The sequence below is a fragment of the Hippopotamus amphibius genome, chromosome 9 (assembly GCF_030028045.1).
Source record: "Hippopotamus amphibius kiboko isolate mHipAmp2 chromosome 9, mHipAmp2.hap2, whole genome shotgun sequence".
NCBI classification, from domain to species: domain Eukaryota; kingdom Metazoa; phylum Chordata; class Mammalia; order Artiodactyla; family Hippopotamidae; genus Hippopotamus; species Hippopotamus amphibius.
In genome coordinates this window covers 103,127,339-103,152,279 of record NC_080194.1, presented here as the reverse complement: position 1 = coordinate 103,152,279, position 24,941 = coordinate 103,127,339, and the positions used below count along the sequence as shown (strand labels likewise).

General features: G+C 39.9%; 1 protein-coding gene across 6 annotated transcripts in view; it reads right to left on the bottom strand.

The window, feature by feature from the left end:
* LOC130860452 (cytochrome P450 3A24-like) overlaps positions 1–21,749 on the bottom strand; it is a 34,061-nt gene extending 12,312 nt beyond the window's left edge. For 2 of the 6 annotated variants that reach the window (XM_057748696.1, XM_057748695.1), the window contains exons 1-4: positions 10,290–12,016; positions 9,974–10,087; positions 9,683–9,718; positions 4,180–4,246 (exon numbers count right to left, since the gene is read on the bottom strand). In XM_057748696.1, the coding sequence (XP_057604679.1) occupies positions 4,180–4,246; positions 9,683–9,718; positions 9,974–10,087; positions 10,290–10,328 (256 nt within the window). In that variant the 5' untranslated portion in view covers positions 10,329–12,016. Of the gene's footprint in view, positions 1–4,179; positions 4,247–9,682; positions 9,719–9,973; positions 10,088–10,289; positions 12,017–12,463; positions 12,565–13,206; positions 13,472–14,934; positions 14,988–16,898; positions 19,552–21,570 lie in introns of those variants that run through there. The other 4 variants (XM_057748698.1, XM_057748700.1, XM_057748699.1 and 1 more) reach the window with 4 other exon arrangements.
* Between the last annotated feature and the right edge of the window lie 3,192 nt (positions 21,750–24,941).

Genomic DNA, 24,941 nt, shown 5'->3' with positions numbered 1-24,941 from the left:
AATACAATCCTACCTCAAGAAACAAGAAAAATCCCAAATAAACAATCTAACCTTACACCTAAAGAAACTAGAGAAAGAAGAGCAAACAAAATCCAAAGTTAGTAGACGGAGAGAAATCATAAAGATCAGAGCAGAAATAAATGAAATAGAGACAAAGAAAACAATAGCAAAAATCAATAAAACTAAAAGCTGGTTCTTTGAGAAGATAAATAAAATTGATAAACCTCTAGCAAGACTCATCAAGAAAAAGAGGGAGAGGACTCAAATCAATAAAAGTAGGAATGAAACAGGAGAAGTTACAACAGACACCACAGAAATAAAAAGCACCATAAGAGACTACTACAAGCAACTATATGCCAATAAAATGGACAACCTGGATGAAAAGGACAGATTCTTAGAAAAGTATAACCTTCCAAGACTGAATCAGGAAGACATAGAAAATATGAACAGACAAATCACAAGTAATGAAATTGAAACTGTGATTAAAAATCTCCCAACACACAAAAGCCCAGGACCAGATGGATTCACAGGTGAATTTTATCAAACATTTAGAGAAGAGCTAACACCCATCCATCTCAAACTCTTCCAAAAAATTGCAGAGGAAGGAACACTCCCAAACTCATTTTATGAAGCCACCATCACCCTGTTACCAAAACCAGAGAAAGATACTACAAAAAAGAAAACTACAGACCAATATCACTGATGAATTTAGATGCAAAAATCCTCAACAAAATACTAGCCAACAGAATCCAACAACACATGAAAGGATCATACACCATGATCAAGTGGGGTTTATCCCTGGAATGCAAGGATTCTTCAATATATGCAAGCCCATCAATGTGATACACCATATTAAAAAACTGAAGGATAAAAACCACATGATCATCTCAATAGATACAGAAAAAGCTTTTGACAAAATTCAACACCCATTTATGATAAAAACTCTCCAGAAAGTGGGCATAGAGGGAACCTACCTCAATATAATAAAGGCCATATATGACAAACCCACAGCAAACATCATTCTCAATGGTGAAAAACTGGAAGCATTCCCTCTAAGATCAGGAACAAGACAAGAATATCCACTTTCACCACTACTATTCAACATAGTTTTGGAAGTCCTTGCCACAGCAATCAGAGAAGAAAGAGGAATAAAAGGAATCCAAGTTAGAAAAGAAGAAGTAAAACTGTCACTGTTTGCAGATGACATGATACTATACATAGAAAATCCTAAAGATGCCACCAGAAAACTACTCGAGCTAATCAATGAATTTGGTAAAGTTGCAGGATACAAAATTAACACACAGAAATCTCTTGCATTTCTATACACCAACAATGAAAGATCAGAAAGAGAAATTAAGGAAACAATCCCATTCACCATTGCAACACAAATAATAAAATACCCAGGAATAAACCTAACCAAGGAGGTAAAAGACATGTACTCAGAAAACTATAAGACACTAATGAAAGAAATCAAAGAAGACACAAACAGATGGAGGGACATACCATGTTCTTGGATTGGAAGAATCAACATTGTGAAAATGACTATATTACCAAAAGCAATTTACAGATTCAATGCAATCCCGATCAAATTACCAATGGCATTTTTCACAGAACTAGAACAAGAAATTTTACGATTTGTATGGAAATGCAAAAGACCCTGAATAGCCAAAGCAATCTTGAGAAGGAAAGACAGAGTTGGTGGAATCAGGCTTCCTGACTTCAGGCTATACTACAAGTCTACAGTGATCAAGACAGTGTGGTACTGGCACAAAAACAGAAATATAGATCAATGGAACAGGATAGAAAGCCCAGAGATAAGCTACGGTCAACTAATCTGTGACAAAGGAGGCAAGGATATACAATGGAGAAAAGGCAGCCTCTTCAATAAGTGGTGCTGGGAAAACTGGACAGCTACATGTAAAAGAATGAAATTAGAACATTTCCTAACACCATACACAAAAATAAACTCAAAATGGATAAAAGACCTAAATGTAAGGCCGGACCCTATAAAACTCCTAGAGGAAAATATAGGAAGAACACTCTTCGACGTAAATAACAGCAAGATCTTTTTTGATCCACCCCCTAGAATAATGGAAATAAAAACAAAAATAAATAAGTGGGACCTAATGAAACTTCAAAGCTTGTGCACAGCAAAGGAAACTATAAGCAAGACGAAAAAACCCTCAGAATGGGAGAGTATATTTTCAAACGAATCAACAGACAAAGGATTAATCTCCAAAATATATAAACAGTGTATCCAGCTCAATATGAAAAAAACAAAGAACCCAATCAAAAAATGGGCAGAAGACCTAAATAGGCATTTCTCCAAAGCTGACATACGGATGGCCAAGAGGCACATGAAAAGCTGCTCAACATCACTAATTATTAGAGAAATGCAAATCAAAACTACAATGAGGTATCACCTCACACCAGTGAGAATGGGCTTTATCAGAAAATCTACAAACAGTAAATGCTGGAGAGGGTGTGGAGAAAAAGGAACACTCTTGCATTGCTTTTGGGAATGTAAATTGATACAGCCACTATGCAAAAAACAGTATGGGGGTTCCTTGCAAAACTAAAAATAGAACTACCATATGACCCAGCAATCCCACTCCTGGGCATATACCCAGAGAACACCATCATTCAAAAAGACACATGCACTCCAATGTTCATTGCAGCACTATTTACAATAGCCAGGACATGGAAGCAACCTAAATGTCCATCAACAGATGAATGGATAAAGAAGATGTGGTACATACATACAATGGAATATTACTCAGCTGTAGAAAGCAATGAAACTGGCACATTTTTAGAGACATGGATGGACCTAGAGACTGTCATACAGAGTGAAGTGAGTCAGAAAGAGAAAAACAAATACTGTATATTAACACATATATGTGAACTATTGAAAAATGGTACAAATCAACTGCTTTGCAAGGCAGAAATAGAGACACAGATGAAGAGAACAAACATATGGACACCAAGTGGGGAAAGTGGGGAGGGTTGGCGGGGGAATGAATTGGGAGATTGGGATACCAAATTGTACACTCTAAATATATGCAGTTTATTGTAAAAAATAAAAAAAAAAGTTAAAAAAAAATAAAGATATCAAAAGAAAAAAAAAGAATGAACCCAGGTGTAAACTGTAGATCTGTGGTGATAATAATGTATTAGTGTAGGTTCATTAACTGTAACAAGTGTACCACTCCCATGTGGTCTTTTGATATTGGGAGAGGCCCTGAGTAGGGGGAGCAGAATGAATACTGGAAAACTCTGTACTTTTTAATGAGTTTTGCTTTTTTAATTTTTGCTAAAATAAAATAGCCTGGTGAAAAAAAATTTAAGAAGAAAAAAGTAAAATACATATCAGAGCACAGTTGAAAGGGCTCCAGGTGGACAAACCTGAGAGAATCTGAGAATCAAAATGAAGACTGATGTAAGAGAGTAAATTAGTTATACATGAGATCATACTACATAAATAAATGAACAAATAAATGAAGGAAGGAGAATTGAGAGCCCTCGCTACCAAAGAAAATCAACTTATAAATACAGAAGAATGATGGAATTATTGTAGAAAGTCATCATGTTGCAACCATCATAGTAACAATGGTTTCAGTGAAAAACCATCCATGCATAATAAAACTGTCCATAGGAGGTGACAATTTGAAGAGGAAGAGAATATCTACAGCCTCAAAGGCTTCTCCCACAAGTTACTCATTAATGACAAAGGGAAAAATTAAACTTTGCAGTAGAGTAAGCTAGTGAATACAACCTTAACCACATGTTCCAAGTTAAGGTCACCAGCACTGGGGCCGTGTGCCTCCTGATGGGATGCAGCCTTGATGCAAATTCCCAGGCAGAGGTTCTGACTCAGTGGGTCTGGAGGAGCCTGAGAACTGACATTGGAAACAAGCTCCCTGGAGGTTCAGCAGCAAGTGATTCACAGACCATGGCTGACTTCTGGGCATGACAGCCTTGTTACACGTGCCCTTCCAGCTCTGAGCAAAGTTGTGCCTGCACACTTCTAGGAAGTACCTCTGTCTACTCTTTCTTTCTGAACATGTGTTTCTTCAATTTGGCAGAAATTCTCATCTGCCTGGGAAACTTCCTGCATGTTTTCAGAACCACCCCCTCCCTCTGCGCCTCCCCACAGAGGCCCCTTTGAACCTCCTTGGTTACCTTTATGAGTGTCAGTTTCTTTGGCATTCTGGGAGTTAATCATCAGCTGAAGTAAATCCACTCGATGCTGGAAACAGAAAGAGAAATCTCAATGACAGAAATTACTTGTGAAGTCAGAAAGAAATCAGCAGTGCAGTAATTGACCTCTTTCCTGAGAAGATGGCCCCTTAAAGAGTGGAAGCCTGACTAGTACTGCCTGGGGCCTCCGTGAACATTGACACCCGCCTATAGCTCTCGGGCAGCGTGATGTCCCCTGAGAGAAACCCAGCCATCACCTCCAACTGCTTTTGGGTCCTCATGCTCTCTGATCTTTGGTTTCTCTGGCTTCTGAAACAGCCTCTTTGCCAAAGAATTACCTGCTTTCTCTCCTGTCATACCTGTTTGCTCAGGAGAAAGTCCATGACGTCCGTCCTTTTTTCTCCCTCCAACTTTAATTCTTAACAAATGGCCACACAAATTAATCCCCTCACGTTTGCAGAGTTCATGGGCAGCTTTTGTAGAAGCATCTCCAAGCCCTTGAGCCTTCCAGAACTCTATACAATCTTTAGTGACATCCTAGGGTATAGAGCCCTGTGCCCCTGACCCTCAGACACCCTTATGCTGGCCTCCAGGCCTCATGAAGGCAAAGCTGGGTTAACCAACTTGCAGCCCATTGCCAGGGAAGACTGTTGCCCCCTCCAGACTATGAGAGGGTTCAAATTTAACACAGAATACACTCCACCTGGTGGAGTGCCTGGTGGGGCTTTCTGCTGAACAATCTGTAAAATAAGAGTCTTGGAACTGAAGTGATTATTTGCCAGTGTAATATGTGGGGAAATTATAGTACCAGTAAAATCATTTTTAAACAGTAATTTTTATCCTTTGACAGTTTATTGAAGGGAAGTGATAAAGTTTTTATCTCAACAATATTTATGCAATGACGTACCATTGGGCATGCCTACTATTAAATTTAAACATTGCTCTCTGACTTATTTTCTTATTTCTTCCCTAACCTCCACCTTCCTCATCCCTTCAAAATGTTATAACTCCCCTGTTCTAAAACCTATAGTTCTCTACCTACCTTAAAAAATGCAGAGAAGTGCACAAATTATATGTGTACAAGTCAGGAAATTTTGAAAAAGTGAACACCCTCATATAACCACCACCAGATTTTCCTGTTTGTTTATCTTTGAGGTGACTTTCTTTTATCCTCTTTATAGAGTTTGTGAAAAAATTCACAGAACTTTTCGGGAACATGGAGGTATTTAATAGTTCAAAGACTGGAGTAAGGAATGGAAAGAGTACTGTAGGGAAAAGATAAAAGCATAGTGAAAATCCAAATTTTACCCAGAGCAAGTATAATTTGCTCTATCAATCAGAGAGTAAAAGACACCAGGGTTCTCAAGCAGGATCATTCCCTCTACAACCTTGGCTCAGACTATCAAGCCAATGACTAAGCAAGGCCAAGTCCATGTACAGGGGCCATCATTATGGTAGTGAGATCACTGGCTCCCTCTACCTTTTGGAATGATCAAAGAAACAGGATTATACTCCTGGACCTCCTAGTCTTATCTACTGGATTAGAATGTCTTTGGATAAACCACACTATAGTCTGCTACTCTAATTAATTATTCTGTTCAAAAAACAATCATCAGGAAGAAATAATACAGTGAATGTCTTTCAACCACAATGGAATTAAATAAAAATCAGTAACAAAAAAGTGGGAAACTCACAAAGATGTAGAAATTAATGAACACAATGATAAATAACCAGCTGTGTAATATACCAAAAATACAATTGGAATTACTTTGAGATAAATAGAAATAAGACATGACTTACCAAAACGAATGGGATGTAGCAAGAGCAGTGCTCATGGAGAAATTTAAGGCTGCAAATGTCTACTTTTAAAAAGAACAAAGATCTCAAATCTTGAACCTAACTTTCCACCCTAACTCACTGAAAAAAGAAGAGCAAACTAAACCTAAAGCTAGAAGAAGGAAGAAAGTAATAAAGAGTAGAAACTAATGAAATACAGAATAAAAACAATAGAGAAAAATCAACGAAATCAAAAGCTGATTCTTTGAAAAAAATTTTTAGCTAGATTGACCAAGAAAAAAACCCTCAAATATCGAGCATCAGAAATGAAAGAAGGGAGGGAGATTACTACTGACATTAAAAGTGAGAAGGACCATAAAGGGATATCATGAACACTGTACACCAATAAATTAGATAACTTAGAGGAAGTGGACAAATTCCTAGAAAGGCACAAAGTACAGAAACTTATGCAAAAAGAAACAAAAACTCTGAATAGACCTATAAGAAGTACAAATTTTGATTGGGTAATCAAGAAGCTACCCACAATTTGACAAAAACAAACAAACCAACAACAACAAAAAAAACACCTCAGGTCCAGATGGTTTCAGTGGTGAATACTACCAAATATAGAAGAAGTAATGCCAATTTTTCCCAAACTCATCCAAAAAATAGAAGATGACAAAACACTTTGAAAGTCATTCTGCGGGGCCAGTAGTAACCTGATAACCAGACTAAGATAGTACAGGAAAAGAAAACCACACACCGATGTGTCTCATGACCATGGGTGCACAAATCCTCAACAAAACACTAGCAAACTGAATCCACTAGCATATAAAAGATGTTGACTTTATATCTAAGTGGAGTTTATCCCAGAAATGCAAGGTTGTATAATACACCATTTCAACAGAATAAAAAACAAAATCCACATGGTCATATAAATAGATGCATAAAAAGCATGTGACAAAATCCAACACCCTCTTGTGATAAAAACTCTCAACAAACTGGAACAGAAGGAAATTTCATCAACCTGATAAAGGAAATCTATGAAAAACCCATCATTAACAACATACTTAATATTGAAAGACTGGATGCTTTTCTCTAAGATTAAGAACAAGACAAGGAAGCCTTTTTCACCACTTCTACTTAGAACTGTACTAGACATTCTAACCAGAAGAATTAGGCAAGAAAATGAAATTAAATGTGTCCACATAGGACATGAAGACTGAAACTATCTCTATCATCAGATAACATGATCTTGTGTATAGGGAATCCCAAGGAATCCACTAAAAACCTATTAGAACTGGGCTTCCTAGGTGCGTAGTGGTTGAGAATCCGCCTGCCAATACAGGGGACGTGGGTTCGATCCCTGCTCCAGGAAGATCCCACATGCTGCAGAGCAACTAAGCCCGTGTGCCACAACTACTGAGCCTGTGCTTTAGAGCCCATGAGCCACAACTACTGAGCCCATGTGCTGCAACTACTGAAGCACACGCGCCTAGAGCCCGTGCTCTGCAACAAGAGAAGCCACAGCAATGAGGAGCCCATGCACCACAACAAAAGAGTAGCCCCTGCTCACCGCAACTAAAAGAAAAAAAGAAAGCCCATGCACAGCAAAAAAGACCCAACACAGCCAATAAAATAAATAAATAAATTAATTAAAAAAAAACCTATTAGAACTAATAAGCAAGTTCAGCAGGGTTTCAGGATACAAGATCAAAATACAAAATCAACTGTATTTCTACACATTGCAATAAATAATCTGAAAGTGAAATTAAGAAAATCCATTTACAATAACATCAAAAAGAATAGAATACTTAGGAATAAATTTAACAGAAGACATGCAAAACTTATACTCTGAAAACTACAAAACATTGTTGAACTAAATTAAAGGAGATCTAAGTAAATGAAACACACATACACACACACACACACACACACACACACACACACACACACACACACACACACACACACACACACACCACAATGGAATACTATTCAGCCATGAAAAGGAAGGAAATCCTGCCATTTGCAACAATGTAGCTGGATCTCAATTGAGGGTATTATGCTAAGGGAAATAAGTCAGACAGAGAAAGGCAAATACTTATATGTTGAATCAAAGAAAAAATCCAAACTCATAGAAAAACAAGATCAGATTTTTGGTTACCAGAGGCAAGGCTTGGGAGGTAGGAGAATTCGATGACAGTGGTCAAAAGGTACAAATTTCAGTTATTACATAAATTAGTACTCACGGCATAATGTACAATGTGACTATAATTAACACTGTTGTATGATATAGTTGGATTCCTTTGCTGTGCAAAAGTCTTTAAAGTTTAATTAGGTCCCATTTTTTAAATTGTTGCTCTTGTTTCCTTTGTCTTAAGGGTCAAATCCAAAAACATATTGCTATGATTTATGTCAAAGAGCATTCTGCCTACTGTTTATTCTAAGTTTTTATGGTTTCCAGTCTTATGTTTAGGTCTTTAATCCACTTTGAGTTTGGTTTTGTGCGTGGTGTGAGAAAATGTTCTAATTTCTTTCTTTTACAAGTAGTTGTCCAGTTTTCCCAGCACACTTATTAAAGAGGCTTTCTGATCTCCAGTTTATATTCTTGCCTTCGTTGTCACGGATTAACTGACTATAAGTGCATGGGTTTCTTTTGGGGCTCTTTATTTTACTCCATTGATCTACATGTCTGTTTTCATGCCAGTACTCTCTAAAATCAGGAACAAAACAAGTATGCCCACTCTCTCTGCTTCTATTCAACATAGTGTTGGAAGTTCTAACCACAGGAATCAGACAAGTAAAAGAAATAAAAGGCATCCAAATTGGAAGGGAACATGTAAAACCATCACTATTTGCAGATAACATGATACTTTATATAGGAAACCCTGACGCCTCCACCAGAAAAAACAGGAACTAACAAATGAATTCAGTAAAGTGGCAGGAACATGATTAATATACAGTAATCTGTTGCTTTTCTATACAATAATAAAGAACTATCAGAAAGAGAAAAGAAGAAAACAATCCTGTTTAAAAATCACATCAAAAAATAAAATAAAATACCTAGGAATAGACTTAACCAAGGAGGTGAAAGATCTATACTATGAAAACTATAAAACATTGATGAAGGACATTAAGGATGACACAAAGAAATGGGAAGATGGCTCATGTTCATGGATTGGAAGAATTAATATTGTTAAAATGTCCATACTACCCAAATCAATCTATAGATTAAGTGCAATCCCTATCTAAATACCTATGACATTATTCATAGAACTAGCACAAGTAATCCTTAAATTTATATGCAGCCATAAAAGACCATAAATAGCCAAAGCAATCTTGAGAAAAAAGAACAGAGATGGAGGTATCATGCTCCCTGACTTCAGACTAAACTATGTATTTTTGTCTTCCATAATATCCAAGGTGACAATTAAGCAGATAAGTAATCCTGGCTCATGTACACAGGAGAAGACACTTTCTTATTTTCTGTCACAAGCCACCACTCATTCTTGGGTAGCCAATTGGAGTTCTAACACCATACACCTACTTCTGTTCACTCAATAGAGTAACTCAGCAGAGGGAATTTTGACTCCCTGGCAGGCAACTGGAAGGTCTCAACAGAGCTCAGGTAACAGCAGCTTCACCCCTATTTACTCTTTCATGGTGACGGGCTTGTCTTTTCTGCCTCCTTCCTTAGGTTGCTCACCAACATATCTCCATACTGCCCAATGAGAGGGAACATCTAGAACAAAAAAAACATCATCTGAAGTTAAATGCAGAGACTCAAGTCCTAGAAGGATTTGACTTTCCCAAGCACGGAGCAGTACGTGACATTTTATGAAGAATCTTAAAATGTCTCTTCTACAATGTAAAGATAAAAGAACATTTTAAGGAAATTCAGCAGACTCTTCCTTGGAAAGGCACTATAATCTTATATACCACCTGTCCCTAAAGTCATTACATAAATTTCTAGTTGAAAGCCCTCTTCTTTTCTTACCTCCTTGAGCTTTCCACTGGTGAGGGTTGGAGACAGCAATGTACATAATCTCTTCCACTGTTCATCCTCAGCCAGTGTAATGCCATTTTTCATAACTCCCACTGGACCAAAAAACTAGAGTCAAAAGCAAAACACATTTTACCCTACCTAAGTTTTGGAGGTCCCAACAATTGTAAAATTTAAGTGGGAACAAATTATTCAACAAATATGTACTTATACCGGACCCTATGCTATATGCCCAATAAATATTTATCCCAAATGCCAAGTTTCCTGTGAGGGTAGAAGAGCCATCCAGCCACTTGATGTAGTTTCTTACCTTCATATTCCAATCTCTTTTTAAATGTAAATGACCCATGTAGTAAGGAAATGGTTCTTCCAGGAGAATAGAAAGGAATAAGACCTAATTCGCCCTCCTGGGCTGTGCAGAGAAGAAAGTGATTGGTGACAGATAGCCTGATAGCCTTGGCAAGCTGTATTTTGCCTCAGACCAGTACAGTCTTTACATATATTTACAGCCTGAGCAACTGGTAAAAGGGATGTGCTGATATGGTGTGTTATTTTTTAAAGTAGTAGTTAATGTGCAAAAGATTAGGAATTATTTGCTATTCTAAAAAAAATATGCAATGACATGGAAAATACTTTCTCCTACAATTTGCCCCCCAGGAATAGAAAGGAAAAAAAAACCATAATTCTATTTCTCAGCTTGTTACAGGCTTATCAAGCCAACTTGTTTGAAAATTTCCTCAATCTTTCAAAATTATATTTTGCTTTAAAATGGATATCTCCAACACCCATTCATGATAAAACTCACAAACTAGGAAGACAATAAAGTCTCCTCAACTTGATAAAGAGCACACACACACACAATGGAATATTATTGAAACTTAAAAAAGAAGAAAATTTTGCCATTTGTGGCAACATGGATAAAACTTGAGGACAACACACCAAGTGAATTAAGTCAGAAACAGAAGGATAAATATCACTTGATCCTGCTTATATGTGAAACCTAAAAAAAAAAAAAAGAATCAAATTGTTAGTAACAGAGGGCAGAGTGGTGGCTATCAGAGGCTACTGCAGAGCATGGGGGCAGAATATGGGAGGCGTGGGGGGAAAATATTGATCAAAGCATACAAATTTTTAGTTAAAAGGTGAAAATAAACACTTTAATGGTGAAAGACTGAATCCACCCCCTAAGATCAGGAACAAGGCACAGATGTGCACTCTCACATTCTTATTCAACATCATAAGTCCTCCCTAGTGCAGGAAGTCCTAGCTGGTACAGTAAGACAAGAAGAAAAGATCAAAGAGATTAGAAAAGAAAAAATAGAAGTGTTTCTATTTTCGGTTGACATAATTGTCAACATAGAAAATATCAAGGGATATAAAAAGAAAAATTCTAGAACTAATAAATGATCTCAGCAGGGTTGTAGAATATGAGATCAACACAAAAAATCAACCACATTTCTACATAGTAACAAGAATATGTGACAATACATTAATACATTAAAATACAATATCATTTACAATCACTCCAAAGAAAATGAAATCATTTAGGAGTAAATGTAACAAAAGATGTACAGAATCTCTGCTGAAAATTACAAATGTTGTGAAAGGAATCAAAGAAAACCTAAATAAACAGACATTCTGTGTTCACGGATTGAAAGATTTGATCTAGTAAAAATGTAGATTTTTCCCCAAATTGATCTATAGGTTTAATTCAATTCTTATAGAAATCTCAGCAATTTTTTGTAAACATACATAATCTTATTCAAACTTTGTATGGAAAGGTAAAGGACCCAGAATACCTAAAACAATTCTGAAAAAAATAAAGTAGGAGGAATCATTCTACATGCTAAGACATAGCATACAGCTACACTAATCAAGATCATGTGGTTCTGGTGGAAGAATAGATACACAGATCAATAAACAGAATAGAGGGTGAGAAATAAACCCACATAGACAGGGCCAACCAATTTTTGACAATGGTGCAAAAGCTGTTCAAGGAAAGAAGGACTGTCTTTCCAAAAATGGTGCTGGAGCAATTTAGACACTCAGAAGCAAAAAAAAAAAAAAAAAAAAAAAAAAGACGTAAAATTCACACATTCTGTGGATCTGTATATATTTCAAAATGGATATTTAATAAAAAAATAAATTTTAAATTTAAATTATACAAATATTAACACAAAAATGGATCTTGGATTTAAATGTACAACATAACATGATTTAATGTTTAGGAAAAATAGGAGAAAATCTTCAGGACCTAGGGCTAACTGAAGAGTTTTCAAACTTGACAACAAAAGCAAAATCCATAAAAGGAAAAATTGATAAGTTGGTTCATCAAAATTTTAAAAACAATGTTTGCTCTGCTAAAGACTCTGATAAGAGGAAAAAACAAACTACATGCCGTGCCTATGAAACATGCCTACATTTCAAAATGCATACTTAATAAACAAACAAATAAATTTTAAATTAAAAAAAATGGATGCCTACCTTGCTGGTTTGTGAAGACAGAATAACATTCTTTCACTAGCACTATTTTGATCATGTCTGGATCTGTGACAGCCAACGCATGCTGTTGACCTTCATAAATCCTGTTGGGGGAAAACAGAGCTGATTAAACTTAATGAGCCATTTCCTGCAGCTGGAGCCACACCTGGACGTCCAGACATTCATCCTAGCATTACACAATCCATCCTTCTAAGGTCATGGTTAAAAATTCCATTAAAACATTGTTAAGGCTAGGTGTTGTATACATGGGTATTTCCCATTCCATTCTCCATAATTTTTATAGGTTTAATATATTTCATTATCAAAAAGGAAGTTAAGTTAGTAAATAACTGAAGGGAGTAAATTATCTGAAAATTTAAAAATAATTAAGGAGAGTCCATTTACTCAGTCATTTGAAGATATATCAAAAGCATGAAAAATTCACATGATATAATATTAGATGAAAATTGTAGACACACTGATCATAAAAATGTAACAATGTACCTACAAATAGAAGAAGATTTGAGATGCTCCACAAATGAGAGTGGGATTACTAAAGACTTTTTTTTGTTTTATTTTCTAAAATTTGCTTACTAGTTTATAATTTTTAAAGGAAATATTTTAAATAACGAGATATCCTTGATAGCATCAAGTTTAGAATAATTTGAAAAAAGGACAAAGAGAATAAAGACATTCAGAGGAACATGTATAATTCATTTTAAAAATATTTTATTTTCACCACTTACATTTATTCTTCTACATGAGTCCCAAGTGGGCCTCGGGCTGCATGTAGGTGACATCCCTTAGCAGCAGGGCAGGCCCACCTTTGAGCCACCTACCACACAAAGCTGACTCCTCAGATGTGACACATCCCAGTTTGGGCTGCTGTCAGGATGCCCATTCATGGGAATAGACCACTGGCATGAGGTTTACTCTGAGCTAATCACACTGTCTTCCAGCATTTCCTCTATCAGTCATTTGTATTTGCTATAACACACTGGAAGCTTTTCTACAAATCATCTTTTTTTTTTTTTTTTTTTGACTTCATAGAGGAATTTCAAGTAGTTCTGTGATCACACATAAAAATTGCTGAGAATCATTGCACTTATTGCTGCCACTTACTAAAACTATTCTAAAACTCAGAGTATTTGAGTGTCAAGTGCATTTAGTGTTGAAGCAGGGACAGCAGTGATTGAGGAGGCACTTAATCTGCTCTTCCATCTGATTGACCATATTTCTTGGACGATTCCCTTCTTCCCATCATGTTTTTTCAAAAACATCTGGATAGAGAAGGGATTGTGGTTTGGGTGACCCTTTATATTCATGATGTCACTCCAGCCTTAGTATTTCTTACTCTACCAGCTAAACTTCAGATTTTGGCCCCACCCCAGATCATATTGATGCAGTGTGCTGATGGGTGGGGTCAAAGTCTGTATTTATAACAAGCTCTCCCAGGTCATTCTTATTTACACTCAAGCATGAGAACCATTTTCTAAAGAGAGAACTGAGATCCACCATGAGAAAGTGACTTCATTCAGAGCTCGCAAGTACTAACTGTTGGAGGGGCAGCTGGAGCTGGTCCAGTAGTGATGCAGGGCTATGTGTTCTTTGCACTCAGTCACGTTGCCTTTTGGGGCCATGGAGACTCAGCAGGGCCCTATGGTTTCTGAGGCCCTGATCAGAGAACATGAAGACGGACAGAGAGGTAGAGCCTTTTCCCACCTGCTTTTAGCAAACAAGCACCACATGACACCTCTCCTGCTGCTCTCACCAAACCTCCAACAGCTCTGAAAGGGAACTCCTGTTGCAATCAGTCCTGGCCACTCTACAAGATCACCAAGTCCATCAGCCCACCAGGAAACACTCTGAGTTAGAAATATCCCGTATCCCTTCAAAGTCATAGGAATAGAGTAGATAAAGCAATAAGCATATGTGCTGCTATTGAGAAATCTAGGCTTAAAATGTAAAATAAACCAAACTCCATATTTGTGGAGAAAATTTTTTTTAAAAGCTAAGTGGTTTCTCATTTGGTTTACCTATACCCCTCAGACCTTTTCCAAGAGGACATAATAAACCCAAAATTTAAATAAAGGTTTTTTAGTTTTAATTAAACGTGAGTCTTATGGGAAAGGGCCAATGATATGCATTTATAAGCACATATTTGAAGGATCCAGAATTATGCATTTTATGCAATTAAAGGCAACCTAACGGATAAAAGACACTGGACAGAAAGTGATGCTAGGAGTCCCTGGGCCTCAAGAGTCTGGAGAAAAGTGATGACCTGCGACTCTCCAGGCCTGGTTCAGACTGTGGACCTGGATACCTGGTGACATCTGGGATCCCTGGTAGAACAAGCCTCCAAAGCATTACCATAGATGGTTTCATCCGAAGCACTGGACTGAGATTGTTCTCTACACCACGAGGGGCACCAAATCATAACAAGTCGTTTCAGTGGAAGGTTCCAGAATACTCACCCCTTCATTTTTCCATACTTTTTAAAACATTCATTGTAAAACTGCCAAACACCCTGCAAGGAGAAACAAAATTAGATTATTAATATAATATATTGAACCTTACCTCTAATTCACAAAACAGTGAATACTACTTTTCACTGGCAATTGGAAGGAAGCTCTTACTCATAACTGCTTTAAGGGAAAGGAGAGAAAATAGAGGAGATATCTGAAACTGATAATTTTAAATCACTCTTGAATTTTCTTTGAGTATTGTAGATACTAAACACTTACCCTTGTCAATGAATACTAATTACTCCTTGTCTTTCTGAAGTGTTTTTGCTTGAGTGTGTTTTGTCTCTAAAATCTCCTAACCCTCTAATCCTCCATGGACATGTGAGCAAACTGAAGCTGAGAGAAGGAGTTTTCTGCACACACTTTCATCTCCTAGTTTAGCAGCCTTTTCATTTATCTCATGAGCCCTTTCTAGAATTCTAGCAGAATGAGGAAGTTAAAGCATCAGTGACCTCTTTTAATCTGGTGGATTTCAATAAGTCTAAGGGGTGTGTGTTGAATGAGAAAGTGAGTGAGTGAATGACAGAGTGGACTCATCTTCTGGTTTTCCAGCTCAACTTGGAAAAGATGGAGAGATGCCACAACTACACAAAAGACAATGTGGATTTAAACACTTGCCTTGAATCTTCCCTTCTGTAACTTAAAATTTTAAATGCCTGTCACTAAGTTTCTACTGTAATATATGATAGTTTAACTAGCAAAAGAAGGTCTCAGAAATGTGGTTTTTGGGGTGCATCTACTAAGGAGTTCATCCGGGAAAAGTGGAGAGGAAATTATTGCTTCTTCAGAGGGAAAAAAGTTCAGGAAGTTTGTAGGCAATAATGAGACAATTGAAGACCTCAGTTTGGGAGAAACAGGATCTGAGAAACAAGCCTCATGTCTGCAGAAAGGAAATCTGAGCCAGAGAGCAGCCTGCACACAAGATCTGCTCCTTGGTCATCTGAACGCAGCTCATGACCTTCAGTTCAGGAGCCAGGCCCTGGGTGAGGGATCAGAGCTGAATTAATATCAAGGCTCGGTCAGAATCCACAGTTCACGTGTTCGTTTGGGTTTTTCCATAAGAACATATGGGAAAACAAATGCACTTTTTGGCCAATCCAATACATTCTGTTCCATTATATTCAGCTAAATTTTTAATAATTTTGTTAAATCATCTCCTTTCTAGTGACTTTGTGTAAGTGATTCTGCCTTGTTTGAAAAAAAAAAACCCCACAACTCATTTAGTGATTAAATATCTGAAGTAAATAAACAACCACCATCTTGTCTCAGTTACACTCACTCCTGCTCATATTCACCCATAAGGTGCCTGCTTTGAAGGCAGAGAAGTCAAGCAGAAAGCTCTAGTTCCACCTCTCAAATCCCAAAAGATGTCATGTGAGGCCAGAGGTGGAGTAGAACATGGAAAAAACTGCAGGTGTTAGCAGTTCTTGAGAAAATCCAACTATGTGCAAATTACCTGATGCACTAGAAACTGAACTGTCCAAGCAATTCAGGAGGAAGGAACAAAAGGGTACCTAGAGCTTATGCTACCAACAGGAAAGTCTGACTCTAGTGTACGCAGCTGAATAAGCCATCACAGGGACCTCCTTTGTGCTTTTCTCCTAATAATTAGCAGGATTGTGCCTTCCTGGGAATCTGCACCTGGCAGAAAGAAGATCCTCTTCACAGTGCCTACAAGTTGGAACTTCAAGTCCTGTGCTGGGCTGTCTAACTGAGGCAAAACCTGAGGCTCCTAACTGCTGGCAATAGAGGCCTGCGGTAAAGAGGGCCGTGTGCTGGATGGGGCCTATGATGCCATTTCTGGAAAGTATGGAAACTGAGAACTTCCTCCTGAGGAGGAGAAGTTTTATTATGGAGCTCAGCTGGGATTTGCAACTAGAAGAAGCAAAAGAGACAGCTCAAACAACACGTACCTTTCGGTAGGACAGAACACTTCCAAAATAAGCAGAGGTCTCAGCCCAGGAATCCCCAACTTCTTAAAAAGTCCATGTGAGTGAGTCCCATATCTATAAAGTGAAATAGAAAACCAGGTCACGGGAATTGTATACGTAGTGCTGGAACTGGCCAGTCACTGACTCAGAACTGGAACAGTCAACCCAGGGAGGTAACATGTAGGCGATAAATAATATCAGCAACTCCAAAAGCAATAACTACTTTCACTCATCGTCTCCTTTCCTGCCCCTATAGTGAGACCCACAAAAGATAATAAGGATTAGCTAATAGCACCTGAAGTGTTCACGGTTGCAATCCTAGAGTGAATACTTAATAGATGTTAACAATTTGAGAGCTCCTTAGAGGGTATAATTTCTCCATGACCTGACCCCATTTTAGGATCTGATTCTTCTTAACTCTATCTTCACAAACAGGCTTTAGAGCAAGCAGTGTTCTTATCTGTAGAATGAAAACTCTGTTCAAGGCTTCCATTGGCTTGTAGAAATCGAGCACTTTTCAGCTACACCCAAGTCTCTGTTGTCAGGCAATCTGGTTGACTTGAGCTACAGGGAAGAGTGACTGACCCCTATGTTCCCTGAGTGAAACTGCATAAATCAACTATGACTAAAGGATCCATTTCCAGACCATTCCACCCCTCATGGCATCTGGTCCTCCAACCAGTGATACTCACCTGCTAAGCACAGTGCCGCAGCTACACTCATTTTCCTGAAGATGCTCAATCACAAAGCAGTTAGATTACTGCCTCTGTGCTTCCACTACCTCAAAAGATAATTAAGGCTGGTGCTCCCTATGGCAGGCCTGCCTGCAGGATATCTTTCATGTATTATGTGTGCAACCCCACAGCTCGAGGCTCTGGATCTTTGCAAGCCTGCTTTCTCTGGTGTTACTGAGAGATGACATTGAGCCTCCAAAGCTCTAGGTATCTTTCTGTGGGTAGCAAAAGATGCTTTGTGTGACCAAAAATGAGTAAGCATAAGATGTTCCAGATTGGTGGATTAAGACTTTGTCTCTCCTTCTTTGGAGGTTAACCTTTAAGGTAGTACAGGTTCAAATTTTCTGTACAAATCCAGCAATCTTACAATATGTGATAAAAGAAACCCCCAAAATTGCATGGAAGGACCTATGTTGGAAGGGCCCACAGAGGCACCTCGGCCAAGCCCAGCTGGGTATTTCTGTCTTTCCTCCAGAAAAGTTGGTGGAGGTGTGGGCACCAACTGCCAAAAAGGGGGTGACCTGGGCCATTCCCAACCCAGGTCCTTCCTTTGCCTTCACAATGAGGGCAAATCAATTTCTGCTTCTGAACTTTCAATGTGTTACATGAACTCAAAAGTATTGTCTAGCAACTGAGTGACTGTGTCAGCAACACTGGTCCCACAGAAAGACCTGGTCTAGTGTCTAAACTCATATGGTTCCATCGCAAGGCAGAGGGTGGGCTGAGTGAATTCCTTGTTTTTTTTCCAGCTCCCCACTTTTTGGTAGAGTAACGCTGCTTTAGGTTAAAAGGAAAGGGCTAACAATAAAGCCAACAATTTCCAATGTGTTTACATTGTGTTGGCATAAGGAGAGCTTTGCCTGCAGCTACTGACTCTTGGCTGCACCAGTATCTTCTAAGGCTACAGGGATGTTTGTCTCATGGTGATACTGTCTAGTGCTAGACCCACTCCAGATGGACCACACGCAGTATGACTCAGACGGTGTAACTGTCCCCAGATTTCAAGCAGATGAGATGCCAAACCTGTTGCCCTTCTGTGGGACCAGGTCTCTGGAGTATCTCTGGGAGGTCTGCTCTAAGGAATGAGGAATTTCTACCCTCTCCATCCTGATTCCTGCCTGGCTGCCTCTCACATCATCACTGGCTCCCTGGCTCACTTACTCACCTGCACTGAAGATTAAAATAACCTGCTAGGTATGTACATTTAAAGAGATACATTGTAGAAATATATTTGTACACTAGATGCATATTCCAGACATTATTCTAAAGGTTGAATTTATTTACATACCTTTGTAAGTACTGAACAACAGCCCTTTTTCATCCTTCAGAAAAAAAACATGCTGGAAATACTCTTACATCAATTTTTTAAAATCTGGTACTACATACGAGGGTTAGGGTGAGTCAAAACTTATCCACGCTGTGGCTGTATGATTTATAGAAGTTTTAATACAACCAGAGTGTGGATAATTTTTTACTCACCCTCGTAGAATGAAATTAAACCATATCAATTAATTTTACAATGTAATCAGACAGAAAATACGTCGCTGCAAATGCCTTGAATTCCTAATATTTCTTTCAAAGAATTAAAATGACTCATATTACCTATATGCATGTCATGATGATTTCCTACACTTAACGAAAGTGAACTTGAGATAGGGGTCACATGTGATCTGGAGGGCGTATCTCTACCCACTCGTTGAAAATAACTCCTCTCCCAGCCTATTCCATGATACCAGGAATCCCGCCACTGGAAGGAGTCCTTCTGCTGGATGGTTTTGATTCATCCCCCTGTGCCATTCTTTTTTGTTTGTTTTGTTTTGTTTTTATTATTAATTTTATTTATTTATTATTTTTGGGGGGTACACCAAGTTCAATCATCTGTTTTTATACACATATCCCCATATTCCTTCCCTCCCTCGACTCCCCCCCCACCCTCCCTCGAGTCCCCCCCACCCTCCCCTTCCCAGTCCTCTAAAGCATCTTCCATCCTCAAGTTGAACTCCCTTTGTTATACAACAACTTGGTTTTGATTCATCCCCCTGTGCCATTCTTTTTTTTTTTTTTTAGATTTTATTTATTTATTTATTATTTTTTGGGGGTATACCAAGTTCAATCATCTGTTTTTATACACATATCCCACTATTCTCTCCCTTCCTTGACTCCCCCCCACCTCGAGTCCCCCCCACCCTCCCCGCCCCAGTCCTCTAAGGCATCTTCCATCCTCGAGTTGGACTCCCTTTGTTATACAACAACTTGGTTTTGATTCATCCCCCTGTGCCATTCTTAAAGAGAAAACCACTTAAAATCCAAATTGGATTTGGGGGCTTGTGACTTTCTACAGTTTAACAGATTTCAAATCACAGGGAAAATAAATTTGTACACTGATGCTAACCCTTCCAGAGACTGAAGGAAAAGGTGAAAGAAGTGAATATAATTTCAAGATTTCTGCCAAGTCTCCCCAGATCTACAGATTTCTCATTTGGGGCTAAATAGTTCTGCATACTACAGGGTGGGGGAAAGAAGTCTCAGGATGGGAGTGCCAGGGTGAGGGGTACAGAAAGGGGGGAAGCTGAGTGTGAAGAGAAGGGTGATCAGTCTCCAGCCCCACCCCCAACAGAGTCTGAGTGCCCCAGGTGCCTTGAGTAAATGATACCTGGGATGGGAGGGAAGGGAGCAGGAAGCCCTGGTGACAAAGGGGCCAATCCTTCTGCACGTCCCTTGCAGCAGATACAGAAGCCAGGAGTTGAAGATAACGAAACAAAAACCCAAGTTTCTTCTTCCTGCCTCCAGGATGCCCAGGGGTGGGAAGGAGTGAGGACTCCACTGCACATGGACCAGCTGTTTTCAGTCTGCCTTTGCTGGATTCTGGTTGACTAGTCTAGGTCCATGTAGTCATCAGAAGGTCATCCACAGAAGCAAATAATGTCACTTAACCCTCCTAACTATGCTAATAGGAACTTGGGAGTGGAGTTAACTCCTTCAACACATCTGGGTAAGATCAATAATAACCCCTTTGGTGTTTGTAGCACCCAATGCTTAAGCAACTTCCCCTCCATTTACTTTGAACTTCAAACAGCTAAGGGAAAGGGGACCTGATTAGTACCCCAAGACCCAGGTTACAGAGGAGACAAGCTGGATGGTTACTCACAGATAGAGCAGCACCAGGCTGGTTGCCAGGAGAACCCAGGTTTCCACGGAAAAACTGGGGATCAAGTCCATGGCCCCTTTCTCCGGTGATTCCCTCCTCTGAGTAGCTGTGTGTGCTACTGTCTGCCTGACTCTGAGTGTGGAGCTTCCGTCCACATCAGGTGGAGATTCAGTGAGGCTGCAAGGTTTATGTGCTGGAAAAGGAGTTGGGGCTGGAGCTGCAGCCAATAGAAGGGCCACCTGTGCTCCACCTGCAGGAGCCCCCTCTGCTTTGACAGTTGGCAAAGCATCATGGACAATACAGCTTGACCTCCCTGGACTTTATGTTCTGTAGGAAATCAATAAACAACTCACTCAGTGTTATCAGTAAGCCCAAAGGTTACAGAAACTCATATAAAGCCACAGGCTTTACACCTCCTCTAAACTGCCCTGTCTCCACGGCTGCCTACAGTCCAAAATACATGAAATCCTTCAACATACAGCTGTGCTGATCATTACTCATACAATTTTTTCTGCCTAGAAATGCACCTGTGTCCCTTGTAGGCTGCTAATTATCCTCCAAAACGAAGCTCAGACAGAACACCTGCTACGAGGCTTTCCTAACCAAACTCCTTGAGCAGATGTAACCATTTCCTCCTCTGGGGACTCCTGCACCCTGCACACAATTGTAATATCCCCAGCACCATTGCTGGTCTCCACACCAAGTTCCCTCATCAGATTGAGAGCTTGGCCACAGCCTGGGTATTAGTCACTATTATGTTCCTGGTACCTACCAGAGTGCTTTCTGCAGAGCAGGCATCCAGAAAAGTTGGTGGACTCGAGTTCGTGGAAGTAAGACCTCGGGGCCCCCATGGGTCCTTTCCCTGTGGCTCTTTGGTGATCAAACCATCTTTCTGGATTGTTAATACAACAAGAGGGCCTGGCTGGGCCTTGGTCATCATCACTGCACATTCAGGATGATCCATCAGGGTTCTGCTGACAAGAGGGCTGCTGAAGGAGGGGCAGGACATGGAGGGGATGGTGATGGCTGCCCCAAGGAATCAGGCTGATTCCTGTGCTGCCCTCAGAGGGTCTGAAGTAGAAAGTAAGTTAGATTCTAGACCAAAGAATGGTCCCCTCTCTCTGGAAAGGCTGCAAGTCCAAGATCAATGGCTATAAAGAGAGTTAAGAGGAAAAATCAGCCCAATCACCAAGAGGACCCCAACCTCCTTAGCCACCAGTGATGCGGCACATACAGCACACAGGACCCCAAAAAGATCACATGAGGGCACGTTATCTCTGGGACAAGTGGTGGTCAGCGCAGATGGGTTCTCACTTGCTGACGGGGAACTTTTTATTGGGTAACAACGAGCTGATGCGGAGGTACCAGTTGGTGTCGCGCGTGAGCCCCCTACCCCCGCTGAAGTCCTGATGGGAGAGATATGAGGGCTGAGCGTCGAGAACTTACACAGCTTATTATCAGCGCTCTGAACTATGTTCTGTGTCCACTTGGCCTGAGAAACCATGGATTATGTGAAAAACAAAACCTCAAGGGTTCTTAAAACTCAACAGAGGGGTTTCCCTGGTGGTGCAGTGGTTAAGAATCTGCCTGCCAATGCAGGGGACACGAGTTTGAGCCTTGGTCCAGGAAGATCCCACATGCCGCAGAGAAACTAAGCTTGTGCGCCACAACTACTGAGCCTGCGCTCTGGAGACTGTGCTCCGTAAAAAGAAGAGCCACCACAATGAAGAGTAGCCCGCGATCGCCACAACTAGAGAAAGCGCATGCACAACAACAAACACCCAATGCAGCCGAAAAATAATAAACTTCTCTTAAAAATATTTTTTTAAATTAAATAATAAAAACGATTTTGTTTCATCCTTTTGTATGGATATGTCCCAAGTTCTTTATCCACTCATTTATACAATTGCCTTGTTTTCATCCTTTGGCTTTTGTCAATAGTGCTGCTATGAACATACAGGTACATGTATTTCAGAAATTATTTCAGTTTTCTTACACATTTCCCCAGGAGTGCAATTGCGGAGTCATATGGTAATTTGATGTTTACCTCTCTGAGGATCTACCAAAATGTTCTCCACAGTGGCCACGCCATCTTACATCCCCACCAGCAATGAATAAGTGTTCCAGTTCCCACACATCTCACCATTTGCTTTTTCTCTTTTCTTTTGTGATAGCCACCTAGTGGTTGTGAAGTAGTAAAATTTCTGAAATCTTGACATGGTGCAGCCACAAAGTTAAAATTGTTAAGAACCTCTGAGAATTTGCCAGAGGAAGACAAGCAAATGGCGTGGCTGCAAACCTGGCCCAGGAGAACCCTGAGCTTTCCATGGACTCCCGGGACACCTATGCTCCTGCTGCGTAGACAGCTGGCTGGTAGGGACCCATAGGATGTGACTGATATGCAGCCCAGGTGAGTCATTAGACCCTCTCCGCCTCAGTGGTCTCATCTATAGAGTGTTAACACTTCTGTCTTTTCCTCCTAAAGGAGCTCAGACCACAACAGCCCCTGGTCTGGGACCTGATCTGCAAGTCAGCCTCCTGGTGGCTTTGAGTGAAGAGAACATGTGACCTTGTCCATCAGATACCTGACCCTCAGCAGACCCTCTAGAAATCTTCACTCATGTGAGCTCCTAAACTGTTCAACTAGTGGCTAAAAGGGACAAGAATTATAGAGGAACCACAAATGACAATGTATCCTTTGTCAGCAAGAGGAGGAGACATGAGTTCAAATTGTGGTTGAAAAGTAATTAAAACCTTGGAAGTTTGCTGACTTTGAAAACTTTACTTTTTTCATTCTAATTGATTGTGTCTGAATGGTTCTTTTTACCCCCTGCTGTGTGGGGAGCCACTGAGTCATAAATGTTCAGGACTCAACTTCCCGGATTCTCATTGCGGCTGGGGGTGTCTGTCCAGCAGGGTGAGCTCAGGGCCCTGAGCAGGACCTCCAGCCCCAGGTTTCCCACCCACCACACAGACACATGTTATCTATCTGTATCTATTTGTCATCTACCTACCTATCACTATCTGTCTATCTATATGAACTATTTATCTACAATGTATCATGCAACTAACTAGCAGTCATCTGTCTATAAAGAAAAGCATGGATTTACACCGATGCATTCAGTTCCAAGCTCTGACTCCACAGGGTTTATTCTGGTTTCTCCTTTTCTGAACCCTTGATTCTTCTCCAACAGGGAGAATCCTGGCTTCCATCACCCTTAATATATTACTTACTTGATCAATCCCCCTTTATGTAGCTGTTGCCACTCAATCTCTTTCCACTCACGATGTCCTCGTCAGCCTACTTGCAATCTCCACACCCTATTTTGCCTCTGGCTGCCCTTGCCAGGTCACCCTTCTGAGTGGACACTCTTTTCACCTTGCTTGGTTCCCGCACCCATGCCAGGCTGCTGTCCCTGTGGACACCCTCCCCTCCCTACTCAGTCTCTGACTAGGAGTCACTGTGCCTCCTTCTCTGCCCTGCAGTGTGTGCCTGCCCACCTTCTGTGCCCCACCTACCGGCTTTAGGGCTGGATTATCCAGGAAGGCACTGGCAAGGAAGGGAAAGGGGCAGGAAGGGGCAGAAAGGGGAAAGGAAGAGCCCTGTGCAGCTGCTGATACCAACTGAATCTGACCAGTGCTTGCATCCTTTCCGCCCAATCAACTGACCAATCAGCCATCGTTTAGTCCACGTTCATTGTGTTAAGACAGTTGGGGTTCGAGGATGGAATACAAAGAAGTTTGAAGAAAACCTGTTTCCTGCCTTCCAGAAATATCAGGGGAGAGGAGATGAAAATATTAAGTTAAAACTAATAAGACTGTAGTAAGTGTATCAGTTGAGTGTTACATAAAATATGTGTTCCAAAAAAAGTAGATTTAAACTACAAATATACTTTCTAAGCAATGGGCAAAATTACAGTGGATTAACTTTTACCTATTTAATATATCACATAATAGTTTTGAAAAAGGCCCCACCCACCAGGGCTTGTGATGGTCAAAAGCATTAGTCACTGCCTCTCCCTGATTCAGTTGTACACATTGCCCCTAATGTGCACGATGGTATCAGAGAATTCTTTTGCAAAGAGATGTTTATTGAGTTGCTCAATATAACATCTGACTCGGAATATTTAAAATAAAACCTGT